The sequence below is a fragment of the Trichechus manatus genome, unplaced genomic scaffold (assembly GCF_000243295.1).
Source record: "Trichechus manatus latirostris isolate Lorelei unplaced genomic scaffold, TriManLat1.0 scaffold00096, whole genome shotgun sequence".
In the NCBI taxonomy this organism is placed as follows: domain Eukaryota; kingdom Metazoa; phylum Chordata; class Mammalia; order Sirenia; family Trichechidae; genus Trichechus; species Trichechus manatus.
In genome coordinates, this window is record NW_004444032.1 from 3618236 (window position 1) to 3631395 (window position 13160).

Here is a 13160-nt window from a genome sequence, read left to right on the forward strand (position 1 = left end):
CCCCCACCCCCACCTTTGGGCCTAGCCTGCAAACAGGGGAAGATGATTGCCTTGCAAACCCTTTTTATCACCTCTTGCCTTTGCTGAAAGTCAGTGCCCTTCCAGGAAGCGAGAAGGTGGAAGCCACCCTCCCAAGAAACATTTAGTCTTCCTCTAGCAGGACAGCTAATCCCTATGTGATTTGGACAAGCAATGAGTAATTATGAGAAATTCCTAAGGTAAAAACCTTGTAGTCGTACTTCCCATTAATCAGTGTGTGTTTTTATCGTCTGTTTGTAAGCAGAGCTATTCATTATGTGTCACCTACTCCAGGAAGCAAAGGAATTTTGCTATTGTTAACTAACATCTCTTGCTCTAAAGTACCTTGATTTGAATGTTATTTCTTAGCTGGCTATGTCTGTTACTGTCAAAACTACTGTCAAGAATTTCTTTCCAAGCATAATGTTGCAACAGCCGGTATATGTGTAGACCATTATACATAGACCTATTCTGAGTTTGTTGAGGTTGATTCAGAAAACTTTGTGAGTTTACTATTAATTCTATAATGGAATTTAGAAAAAAATAAGTAACATTAAGTGTGAGTGTGTGTGTGCACGCAGCGATTAAAGCATTTGGCTGCTAACCGAAAAAGGTTGGCGGTTTGAACCCACCAGCCACTCCACGGGAGAAATATGTGGCAGTCAACTTCCGTAAAGATTACAGCCTTGGAAACCCTATGGGGCAGTTCTACTCTGTCCTATAGTATACGGTTGCTATGAGTCGGAATTGACTCGACGACAGTGGGTTTGGATTGGTTTGGTTAATCAAATGAGCTGGGTTTGTAAAAAATCTATCAAACTTGTAAAATTTACTGATCTCTAAATTTTTAAAAAGGAAATGATTAAAACAAAAAATTAAAATATAAATATAATTTCAGGTGTGTTGAAATACGTTGCTTTTCCCCTGGACTCCTAAGTTCATTGCCTTCCAAGTGGGTTTGTACTAGCTGTGTGAGAGTACTGGAAATACATAAACCAGAGACTCTGTGTCACTTCTATCCACTAGTTATCGTATGTTTTATATGCTATTTGTAAAGGGTAGTTACGATTTAATCCTTTTCAGGACTTACTCATTTCCCCAGCTTTATGGCCCATTTGTTTCCTGGTCAACCCAGGTCACTCACAAACGATTTTATCAGAAAAAGTTGGTTCTTATGGAGGAAGGTGACCAGGTACATTGGTATTCCCCCATGGTATTGAAGAGCTGGGGGAACTTTCTTGTACATACTTTGGTCAGGAAATTTTATAAATCTCACAATCACAGACATATTTGTGTGGTTATTTTTCCTTTAGTGACTTACTTTGTTATGGGGAGGTTTTTATTAGAGAAAAAAAAAGAGTTTACTTTTGATTTTTCAAATGTTTGAAAGCTATCTTAAGTAAAAGTAAATTCAACTTTGCCAGCCTTTAAAAATGTTCTAGTAATAGTTCATTTACTTATTTCTCACTTCCTTATCCATTTACCACTTCCCTCTATTTTTAGTCTTATAGGAGGTAAAAGCATACTGTTAGCATGTTTTGTTTAACTTCGCTTGTTGGTATAAAGTGTCTTTTTTTCTTGTAATAACAAGGGAAGGATAAGATTAAAAAGCATTCAAGTTTTATAAATAACCTGTGAAGGAAAAAGTAGATGATATATGTGTAACATAAACTGTGTCAGTCGAATCTAGGGCTTTTCTCATTTGTTTTATAGCTCGTTGGCACTTGAAATATTAAGCCGAATTTGTCTGTGGCTGAATTATTCTACATCTGTGTTCATAAAGCACTAACCTGATTCTTCCAGCAGTGAGATCATTTCGTCCATGGATTTTGGAAAAGGTTTAAATTGTAATTGTACCCTTTGCAGTCCTAGTATTTTATTCCATTTAGATATTTCTTCTACGCTAAGTGCTGTGACTTCAAAGTAATAAGACTGGTTTCTGTGAGAAATCTGTTAGGCTGTCATTTTGTGATCACAGTTTTGTGATCACACCTCATAAATGAAATGAGGGAAATATGCAAAATGCTCAGGCTTGACAGCGTTTTCCAACTCAATTCCAGAATTCACCTCCTAAATGTACATTTTTCAGCCTTGCCGATTCAGGCTAGCAGAGGCTGGGTTTTACTCTTCTCGAATATTGGCGGTGAGGGTGGGGATACTTTCATAAAAGAATATGATATATGTGTAGTTTTATGTGTATAATATAAAAATATATTTTATAAAGTTTTTCTGGGTAAAGTACTTTATTACATTTCCTAGTATACATAACATGGTTTTAATTTTCTTTCCTAATAGGTGAAATGAGGAATGATTTATATATCACTATAGAAAGGGGAGAATTTGAGAAAGGAGGGAAGAATGTGGCCAGAAATGTGGAAGTTACGATGTTCATTATAGATAGTAGTGGCCAGGTCTTAAAGGTACGTTAATATCAGATATTTTTTGGTAAAACAGTTTCACATAATTGCTTTGGGTTCATCTTTAATGTGAGCAGTTAATTTCTACCTTGCAGTATTTTCTGTTTTGTTTTTCTTCTCCGCGCTCAAGTAGTTTTTTTTTCTTTTTTTTTAAATCATTCCAATCCCTCTCAGAAAAGAGAGTAGGAAAAAAAAAAAGACCAAAAAGGCGTTCATAGTTTAATTTCTAAGTTAATTGTATTAACAATTTCCTTATAGCAGCTATTTTGTAATTGTAGTATTTTTCATGCCATTTCATTTTTCTCTTTTATCTGTCAAAGTTTTAGAGATGAACACCTTTTCTTCAGCAATTGGTAAAAAAAAAAAAAAAAAAACTATTCCATTTAATCCTATTTATTTTCATTTTGGCCAAAATAGACCTTAGAGAATGGGTATTACTAAATGTGGTAATAGTAGGTTCCTTTATGGAAGAAGTATTTTGCGTGAGCCGCCTCTTTATAGAAAAGTACAATTACCTGTTCAAATAAGAGGGTTGGCCGCGCCACTTAGTGAGCTACCCACTGAGACATGGAACAGGCTGTTAACTGGAGCAGGTTGAGAACTTTGCCGTGTGGTTGAACTCCAAATTGGGCATGCAATTGCCCGTCTCACGCACGTCATCGAGGGCCACCTTGGCCCTGGGAGACCATCTGAATTAGACAGAGGCAGCTCACTAGGCAGCAGTAAGCGCAGAAACCACAATGCAAAGGACCGAGGAAGTAATTTTACATGAAGTGCTATTTGGGGAGCAGAGAGATAGATATAGCAAAGTAATTGCTCTGCTGTTTCAGAATAATCTTTAAATGAAGCTGTCTTTAACCTGTGTATTTCCTTTGTTAGGAGTTTATCTCCTTTGGCTCTGGAGAGCCACCAGCTAGTGAGTACCACTCCTTTGTCCTTTATCATAACAACAGCCCCAGATGGTCCGAACTGCTGAAACTTCCTATTCCTGTGGATAAATTCAGGGGCGCACATATCCGCTTTGAGTTTCGGCATTGTTCCAGTAAGTATTTTGTGGAATTGGCACATGCTTTGTTGTGTTGGGCCAGTCCACTCAATGAGCTGAAACTGCTGTGGGCTAATCTGCAAAAAAGTGTGTGTCTTAGTTACCTAGTGTTGCTGTAACAAAAAAATACCACAAGTAGGGGGCCATAGAGAACAGAAATTTATTTTCTCACAGTTCAGGAGACTAGAAGTCTAAATTTAGGACGTGGTTCTGTGGGGAGTCCTTCTTTGTCAGTAGACACAAGAGTTCCTTCGAATTCCTTGGCGTTCCTTGGAGATTTTCGGCATTCATTGGCGTCTATCTTCCCCATATGTGTGTTTCTCTGTGGCTATTCTGGTTTTTTTAATAACTCAGAAGTGATCAGGTTTAGGATCCACCCTACAATGGTATGACCTCATTAATGTAACAAAAGAAAAGCTCTATTTTCGAACATGATCACATCCATAGGTACAAAGACCAGGAATTCAACACATATTTTGGGGTACATAATTCTATTCATAACAGTGTACAACAAATCAGAGACCTCTAGGAGGGAGAAACGGTGAATGGGAATCCTGAAAGGTGAGTTGGCTCACTCTTTCTAGAAGGCCCAGTAACCTCTGTGGAAACAGAGGAATAATAAGTAGGAGAAAAAAAATCCTTATGGGAAATTATACAGGGTTCTCCTTAAACTAGTCACTTTTGCAAAAGTCAGCTCATCACTTCACACTCTAGAAAGACTATCCAGAAAGGAGAGACACGGCATTAAAAACTTGACTGGCTTTGGTGGTCTTAGGCATACTTGACCGGTCTGGTATCTCTCCAGCCAAGAGCTGATTCAGCACTTGGATTGATCAGGGGAACCCATGAAGATTTTTGAGGGGTATGAAAACACTAGGAAAGCCACTCTTAGACTCAGATTTATATCTGATTTGCATATATGTGCATCGCTGTGCAGTCTCTGACAGTATTCCAATGAGAATCAAGTAGTGTCAGCTGGAATAGAGATGAAGCAAAGTACTTTACAGGTTTAAATAACCCAAGACATAGAGCTGTTACAGAATTTGTCCATGTGGACATTACCATAAAGTTGTCATTTCTTGATGTCTCTGTTTTAATGGTCACTCATTACCATCTTCTCAATCTCTGGCTTCCTACCCCAACATTCCCTAATCCAGGAATATTCTAATCTTCCCTGTGTCCTTAAAGTTTATTTTAGAAACTACCAGAAGCGTGCATTATGGCCAAAGAAGGTAGCAGTATAAGAGTCACATTCTTGGAGCAGCAATGGGCTCCTCTCCACTCTGGAAAGAATGGGGAGGTGCGGAGACATTGCTTATAGATATGGGGTGACTTGACCTGAGTGGTGCCAAGTTCACCCAAAGTACAGGCAAAGGAGAAGGACTTTTTTGCTAGGATTGGCTCCTGAGAGCTCCTAAATTATGCTTTGGTGGATGTTTCAGAATGTAGGAAGATAGCTAGCTGGTTCTACCATTCTCCCAAATTCCCAAAAATTTCCTCTCTACAACTTGAGGTGGGAAAACATAAAGGACTTGAAATGGTGCCACACCATCCCTTCCACCAATCTTTGTTATAAATTCTCACTGGGACCTATAATGAGCACTGAGCTTTAAGATAAAAAGAAGAAACAGCGAAAGAGGAAAAGAACATTTGGGGGACATGATTATAACTCAGAACTTGAAAAGCTGAAAATCTAAGGCTATTTTCAGCAAAACCTTTTAGAATCCTGCCCTCTTGTCCTTGCACTTCAAACACTGTTTATAGGTGGTTTTTTTTTTTTTTTTTGGTCTTTTTTCTTTTAACATTTAACAAAAGTTTAATGATAGTTAAAATTTAGGAGAAACAGTAAAGTGTAAAGAAGAAAACAAATCCCGATAATCCCACAGCCCACGAATAATCAGTGTAATCATTTTATCACATGGGCTTTTAAATATTTCAGTATGTGTGTACATATATTTATTTTTAAAATAGTATTTATTCATGAAGCAAATATTTATTGAACACCTACGATATGCCAAGTCCTTTACCGGACACTGGAGTTACGTCATTGTCTTGGGGAAGACAGACAATAAATAAGCAAAATAAATACGCAATGTGTCAGGCAGCGCTAAGTATAGTGAGGACGACTAAATTGGATTAGGGGCTAGAAAGTGATAGTGGTGCTATGTTGCTATTTTACTTAGGTCGGTTAGGAAGGACTTCTCTGATAAGATGATATGTGAGCAGCAACATAAAAGAGATGAAGGCCATGTACTTTAAACTTTGTTTGGCATTTTAGTTTTATATTTTAACAGAAGGCCAATTTGAGAAAACTATCGCTTTGCTTCTTATCTTTACTAATTTTATTCATTATGGAATCTCTCTTCATTTTATTCTTTCTGAATTGGACACCACACAACATACAAAAAAAGATAGTCAAATAATCATAGGAAATTATTTCTAAATATATCTTTTCCCCAAAATCATAAGTTCCATACCCAAAACAATCATTAATATAGGATCTCTTCCTGGAGATCTTTACTATGATTTTTGCTTAACTTTAAAGAACATCAGTATTTATCCAGTTTGTCTCTGAAGATGAAATTAATGATTTTAGAAGAAAACTCTTTGCTGTAATCACATTTTCAAGGACGTCTTCATGCTAGGGGTCAAAGCCAGAAAGCCAAAATTACTGTTCTTTGTATGAGGCTCCACTTACCTGTGGTTAAATAGCAGAGCATTTGTTAGGCAACAACATGTTACTGAAACCTCGTCTGATCTTCAATATAACCATATCTAACTCCTCTAGCTCACGTCTTAGAGCATCCAAAAGCCAGACTTTTCAAGTGTAACACTCCACTTCTACACTTGTGTGGGAAGGAATAACCATCCAGCCCATAGTCGGCTGACGGCCCTGGAGAACTCCTTCCTGCACGTCTGAACACAGGGAGAGTCGAGTCTAACAAACAAGGTGTTTTTTATGCTTTCTCCATTTTTAGAGAAAAAGAAGTTTGATGGAAAGAACTGGAATGGTCCTCAAGAGATCTAGGGCAAGTTACCTAACATCTTATGATCTCAGTTTCATCTGGATCCTTGGCATTTCTTGCCATTGTAATTCTTAATTAGATATTGAAAAACCTCATTGCTTCATTTCCGGCTTCCAGAGTATAACTGTAGTAAGCTCTTACTAAACTGTAGATTGCAGTTCATATTACCTTTCAGCGTGCCTAACTTATTCCGAGGAGATAGTTTCTCCAGGGCTCACTGTCCTCACACATGTGGGTACAGGGAAAAAAGTTCAGACATGGGCCAGGGCAGAGCTTAGAAGCTCATTTTCTTTTTTTTTTTTGAATGTTTTATTGTATTTTACGTGAAAGTTTGTAAAGAAAATTAGATGCCCATTCAACAATTCATGCACAAGTTGTTTCGTAACATTGGTTTCAGCCCCTGCAATGTGTCAGCACTCTCCCCATTTCCACCCCGCCTGCCCCGTTTCCATCTATCCAGTTACCCTGCCCTTCTTGCCTTCTCATCTTTGCTATTGGGTAAATATTGACCATTTGGTCTCGCATAGTTAATTATTTAAGGGCGCACATTCCTCATGGGTGTTACTGCTTATTTTATAGGCCGATCTATTATTATTTGGCCCAAAGGTGAGCTCCGAGAGTGGCTTCAGTTCCAAGTTAAAAGGGTATTTTAGGGCAGTAGTGTTGGGGATTCCTCTAGTCTCTATCAGTCCGATAAGTCTGGTCTTTTTTTATGAATTTGAGTTTTGTTCTACATGTTTCTCCTGTTTTAACCGGGAGCTTCTATTGTATCCCTGGTCAGAATGGTCAGTGGTGGTAGTGGGACACCATCTAGTTCTTCTGGTCTCAGGCTAGAAGGGGCTGTGGTTCGAGTGGGCCATTAGTTCTATAGACTAATTTCTTCCTTGAGTCTTGGGTTTCTTTCACTCGCCTTTACTCTAGATGGGAAGAGACTAATAGTCATATCTTAGATGGGAGGCTCCCTTTCCATGGGTAGTAAGTGGAGCATTGCATTTCATATTCATTCATTCATTCAACATAGATTTATTGAGAATCACAAGGTTCGTAAGCAGTTAATGTGCTCAGCTACAAACTCAAAGGTTGGAGGTTCAAGTCCACCTAGAGGTTCCTCAGAAGAAAGGCGTGGCTATCTATGTCAAAAAAGTCAGCCATTGAAAACCCTGTGGAACACATTTCTACTCTGACACACATGGGGTCACCATGAGTCAGAGTTGATTCCGTGGCAACTTTTTTTTTCCCCATTAAGACCCTACTATGTTATTGTGTGCTATGCTGAGCATATAATAATAAATAAAGCAGACAAGAACCCTGCCTTCAATGATGCTTATATTTAGGTGGGGGGTGGGTGGGTAGGATGTGAGGAGAAGAAATAGACAATCCATACATTTTTAAAAAATATAATTTCAGATAGTGAGTCCCATGAAGAAAATTAAGCAAGGGATATAACTTGCAGATTAGGAGCCAGGAGAGGGACTAGAGGGTGACTACTTTGAGGTCCCCCCATAGAAGCTGCTCTCCATCATATAGAGGGAGCTGGTAGGGGTGGGTTAACATCTCTTGATGATCATGCTTCTTGACAATCTGTGTATCTGAACATAGATATGTAAGTATGCACTTAAATAAGCATGTAATTCCTCCTCTTCTTTTTTTTATTCCCTCTCCCACAGCAAAGGAGAAAGGAGAGAAGAAGTTGTTTGGTTTCTCTTTTGTCCCTCTGATGCAGGAGGATGGCAGGACTCTTCCAGATGGCACTCATGAGCTCATCATACACAAGGTAACATCAGTCAGATGTTGGTGACAGCTGGGAAAATCAGAAATCAGGCCTGAATTATTAGCTCACTAACTTAGCACAGACTTTGGAAAAAATCCTCTTTTGACTGATTATCTTTAGGAAGGTTACTGGCAAGAAGAGCTGTTTTTGAAAGTATTGTTTTTCTATTCTGTGTTATATTCTAAACATATTTTAAAGATGATTTATTTTTTCATCTTTTTTTTGGGTTAGGTACTTGCATAGGTCTGTATGATGACCTTAAAGTCCTTTCCATTTCTGTGATTGGATTAAATAAACCTTATAAATATATTTTTTAAAAATATTGCCAATGCGTGTTTTCCTATCTAGATACGTGTACCCCCAGAGGTAAATTTTGCAGTTAGCCTTACATTTGTCTTGTCTGCTATCCCTATTAAGCAAGCAGAGAAGAGGCTGTAGTTTGTTAGGACAGTGTTTGCAGTTCCACTTTCTAGTTTTTGCATCAAGAATTGTCATAAAACCATTTGGAACAAGTATACTATAGTAGGCAACAAAACAAGAAACCCATAGAAATTATCTGAGAATACTAATAATGAAATATAAAATAAACATATATCTTTTAAGTACACAGTCAATTTTCTCCAAACTATATTTCTCCTTTGCTTTTCTCCATTTCTGTAAGGAGTCCCTGAGAAATTCCAAGCCCTTTTCACCTCTCAACTGGGCCAACTGGTCCTGCCAACCTGGGTCTTCTCTCCTTCTAGACTATGTTCACCCAGCCATTAGAGTGACCCATCTAAAGTACAGTTATAACCAGGTCACTTCCCAGTTTAAGACCCGTTCACAAGCTCCCCATTGCTGAGAGAATAACTCCCAGGCGTCTCAAAGGGAGCTAGGCCGCGGCCTTCCTCCTGCATCACCTCTCACTACTTTCTAATTCTTACATGATGCTGCAGCATCTAATTCTTGTCCTCTGTCTGCTGATTCTCTCTGCTCTGCCTCTGCCCTGTGACTCCTCCCCTCTCTACCTGGTTATCTCCTGCTCATGGCCTGAGACTCACCTGGGCCACAACCTCCCTCAGGAAACAAGCTCTGCTCCCACCTCCCTATGTTCCCAGCTGGCTTAGTACCCGCCCCCTGAGATCCCTTGATATCTGCATGTATCTCATACCATCGTACTCATTACATTGTCCCATAATTTTCTGATCTCTCTGACTACCCCAGTAGATTTATGAACCCCTCAAGAGTAATAACTGTGCCAGAGGGTTTTGGACACATGACGGTGGTGGTGTTAGGTGCTGTCGAATCAATTTTGACTCATGGTGACCCCGTGTGATAGAGTAGAACTGCCCCACAAGGTTTTCTTGGCTGTAGTTTTTATGGAAGCAGATTGCCAGGTCTTTCTCCCACAGAGCCACTGGGTAGGTTTGAACTGCCAGCCTGTCAGCTCCAAGTGTTTCACTGTTTGTGCCACCAGGATACATGGGAGATAATGCAGTAAAGATATGAATGAAGGAGATTAAAAAACAACAACAATAAAAACTTTCTTTAACTTTGAATTATTGCTAATGAGTGGCAATGCACAACACACCTGGTGATTTCTATTTTATATGTGTGTATATATATGTGTATATTTTTTAATCATTCATTCTCTCTTTATTCATTCAACATCTTTACTGACCATAAACTACAGACCAGGCATTGTTGTAGGTACTGGGAATATGGTGGCAGGAAAAACACTCTAAGTCCCTCCGTTTATGACACTTGGATTCTCTCAGCTTCTAAAGGTGATTTAAAGGAGTCTGCTTCCTTAAAGATTTAGAGCCTTAGAAACCCTATAGGGTCGCTATGAGTTGGAATCCCATCGATGGTAGTGAGTTTTTTTGTTGTTGGTGGTGTTTACAACGTTAAAATGGAGTCCTGGGGTGGTGCAAAAGGTTAATGCGCTCAGCTGCTAATGGAAAAGTTGGAGGTTTGAGTCTACCCAAAGGCACCTTGGAAGAGGCCTAGCAATCTACCTCTGAAAAACTAGCCATTGAAAACCCTTTGGAGCACAGTTCTACACTGACACACATGGGGTCACCATAGTCAGAATCTACTCGACGGCACCTGGTTTTTTACAATATTAAGAGACAGAGAAAACTTATTTTAAAGCAGAAAAACCAGTAAAGCAAACAGAAGAGCTAGGTGTACTAGCTACATGGGATGATTGATTTATCTCACCTTAGGTCTGAAGCTCCCTTAGATAATAATATGACAATGTCTTCAGCTACGGTTTTCCAAAAGATATAAAATGGTACTTCATAGATATGTTTGTGATATTGCCTCTGTTTAACATTAAATCTTGACTCAGTAAAGACATCTCTGTGGAACGACAGGATAATTAGAACCGGGGTCACAGCTTCCTAATAATATGAGAAGAGCAAACCACTTCTATAGAGCATATCACTATGGACTCTCTCATGTCTTGTTCTGAGAGTGTTTTTTTGGCAGATGCTAGGTTTGCAGAGGAGCCCTGGCAGCGCGGTGGTAAAGAGCTATGGCTGTTAACTAAAAGGTCGACAGTTCGAATCCACCTGCCACTCCTTGGAAACCCTTTGCGGCAGTTTTACTCTGTCCTGTAGGGTCGCTATAAGTTGGAATCGACTCGACGGCAATGTGTTTGGTTTTCTTGGTTTAGGTTTGCAGTCAAGTCCAAGTTGATGCCTCTGAATGAGTGCGAATAATGCCAACATTCTCAATTGTTTAAAATTCCTGGAGGACAGGTGGCAGAGCTTGCTTCTCCATGTGAGATTTATTTCGGAGTCCAACTTGTATTGATTCCCAGACAAAGGAGCGTTCTACTCCCTGACCAGATGCCTGTGGAGGTGTCTCTTGGCAGGGCTAAAATTTTTTTCATAGAGAGAGATTTGATAGAACGTTATTCCGCCATAACAAGGAATGAAGTTTTGATTCATGCTACAACGTGAATGAATCTTGAACATAGGAAGTAAGTAGCTGTTGTACACTTAAGTCCCCAATGTGACTCATTCTAATGGAAAATTTTCAGTCATTAGAAGTACATTCTAAAACACCCTCCAGCCTAGTAATAATAATATAATCTGTCTTTGAGAAATTGGGGTTTTGTAAATTCATTGTTGCTGATTGTCTAACAGTACCATGGCTAAAGAGGTCCAACTAAACCAGGCTAGGGTTTTGCCGAGTAGAGACTGTGATTCTTTCAGTGCATCTCAGCAGACCTCATTGGCAAGAAGACAGCCAAATAGAGGATGATCCTGTTTCCTGGTGGTGGTGGGATTAATTTAACATAATGATCTAAATGCAAGAGTCTGTTGCAGGTTAATTTATTTCATTTTTTCTTCCCCAAAATTGATCCGCAAACCCTTTGTGGCCTATATTTTTTTCCACAAGTTTCTTATGTTATATCCAAGTTCCTAGGTGACTCTGTTTTTTCCACAGTGAGCCTAACCCTGGTTCATAGTCTTGTTCTCCTTAAGGTTGGCATGTCTAACACTGTGTTCTCTTGTTTTCTTGGACACTTAAACTCCAGGGACCTTCATTTGCATTCTTCTTCACTATGGCCACTCCCTGGGCCTTGCATTATCCCTACCCAGCAGGATCTCACATGTGGGTGCTAGGTAAATACTTGCTTAATAGAGAATATGATGGATGGATGGATGAATGAATGGGTGAAATCATCCAGAACCACTCCCCATCAGAAATTTTAAACTCCCAATACCCTGACAATAACCTTCCAACCTTCTAAATCTCTAACTATACCTATTTTTAAGTCTTATCCTTCTCTGATAGACTCCTCCTGACTTTACTTTCTTCCCTTTCCTATCCAAAGTATTCCTTGATCCTTAGTTCTGCTGTGCCTGCACAGGAAGAAGCATAAACAGCCCTAGATCAATCTTGCAACCTTGTCCTCTCCTACACCCGTGCCTGGGCAGTTGGACATTTCTTGAGGAAGTTACACCGTTGTTATAGATGAGTACCAGTCTGATGGGTGTAAGTACAGGACCGTCAATACCACAGGCAAACTCTCTGTCCTTATTCAGCTCCCTCTCAGTCCCCACAGAGATATTTTCAAGACTTTACCATTATTCCTACCCCTCCACTTCCTGTCTACTTAACAGAGAAAAACAGAAGCCATCAAACAGGAACTTCCTTAACTTCCTGAGCTCCCTCCCTGACACCTGCAAACTTATGTGCATCCTTCCTCCCTTCCTCCTTCCAGTCTCAAAGGATGGAGCAAGACTCACTCCTTCCCTCCAAGACTAATTCTCACACCTGCTTCCCTCAGGATCTTCCTCCTTCCTGACTCCTGGGACCCTGCTCCTTCTAATGCCCTTTCTCTTCCTCCTGCATCTATAACTGCTTCCTCTCTTCTGGCAGTATTCTCTCAGGTTGTAAACATGCTCAAGCTTTTTTCTTTAAAAACCATTTTTTTTTTTTTTTTAAATAGCTACCCCCGTCTCTGTTCCCTGCCATCACAACCAGCCTACATGAAAAGCCAGTCTTCACTCACCTTCTCTACTTCCTTCCATCCCAACTGATTGTTCTTCAGGCTACTTCTGTGTTCACCACTGAAGAGAATTTTCTGCCCTTAGGATCACTAGTGCCCCCCTAGCAGCCAAAGCCACTGGACGCTTTACAAATCTCTCTTTACCAGACTTCCTCATAGCATGTAACACTGTTGATGATTCTCCTTGATAATCTTGCATTCCTTGGTTTATCTAACATTGTTCTCCTGAGTTTCTTTCCTTTCTTCTTCTGAAGATGCTTCTCTCTTTATCTACACCTTAAACGTTGATGGTGCCATGAATTTAATCCTCGGTCACTATCTCATGTCTCATGCTCCCTAGAGCTGTCTCATCCACTCCCATGGGTTAAATGACCAC

The 13160-nt window shown here is 39.7% G+C and overlaps 1 protein-coding gene across 1 annotated transcript in view; it reads left to right on the top strand.

Moving 5' to 3' along the window:
- DOCK4 (dedicator of cytokinesis 4) overlaps positions 1-13160 on the top strand; it is a 481731-nt gene that overhangs the window by 321417 nt on the left and 147154 nt on the right. Inside the window, exons 14-16 of the mRNA XM_023737032.1 lie at positions 2314-2438; positions 3315-3477; positions 8174-8280. Coding sequence (XP_023592800.1) covers positions 2314-2438; positions 3315-3477; positions 8174-8280 — 395 coding nt within the window. The remainder of the gene's footprint in view (positions 1-2313; positions 2439-3314; positions 3478-8173; positions 8281-13160) is intronic.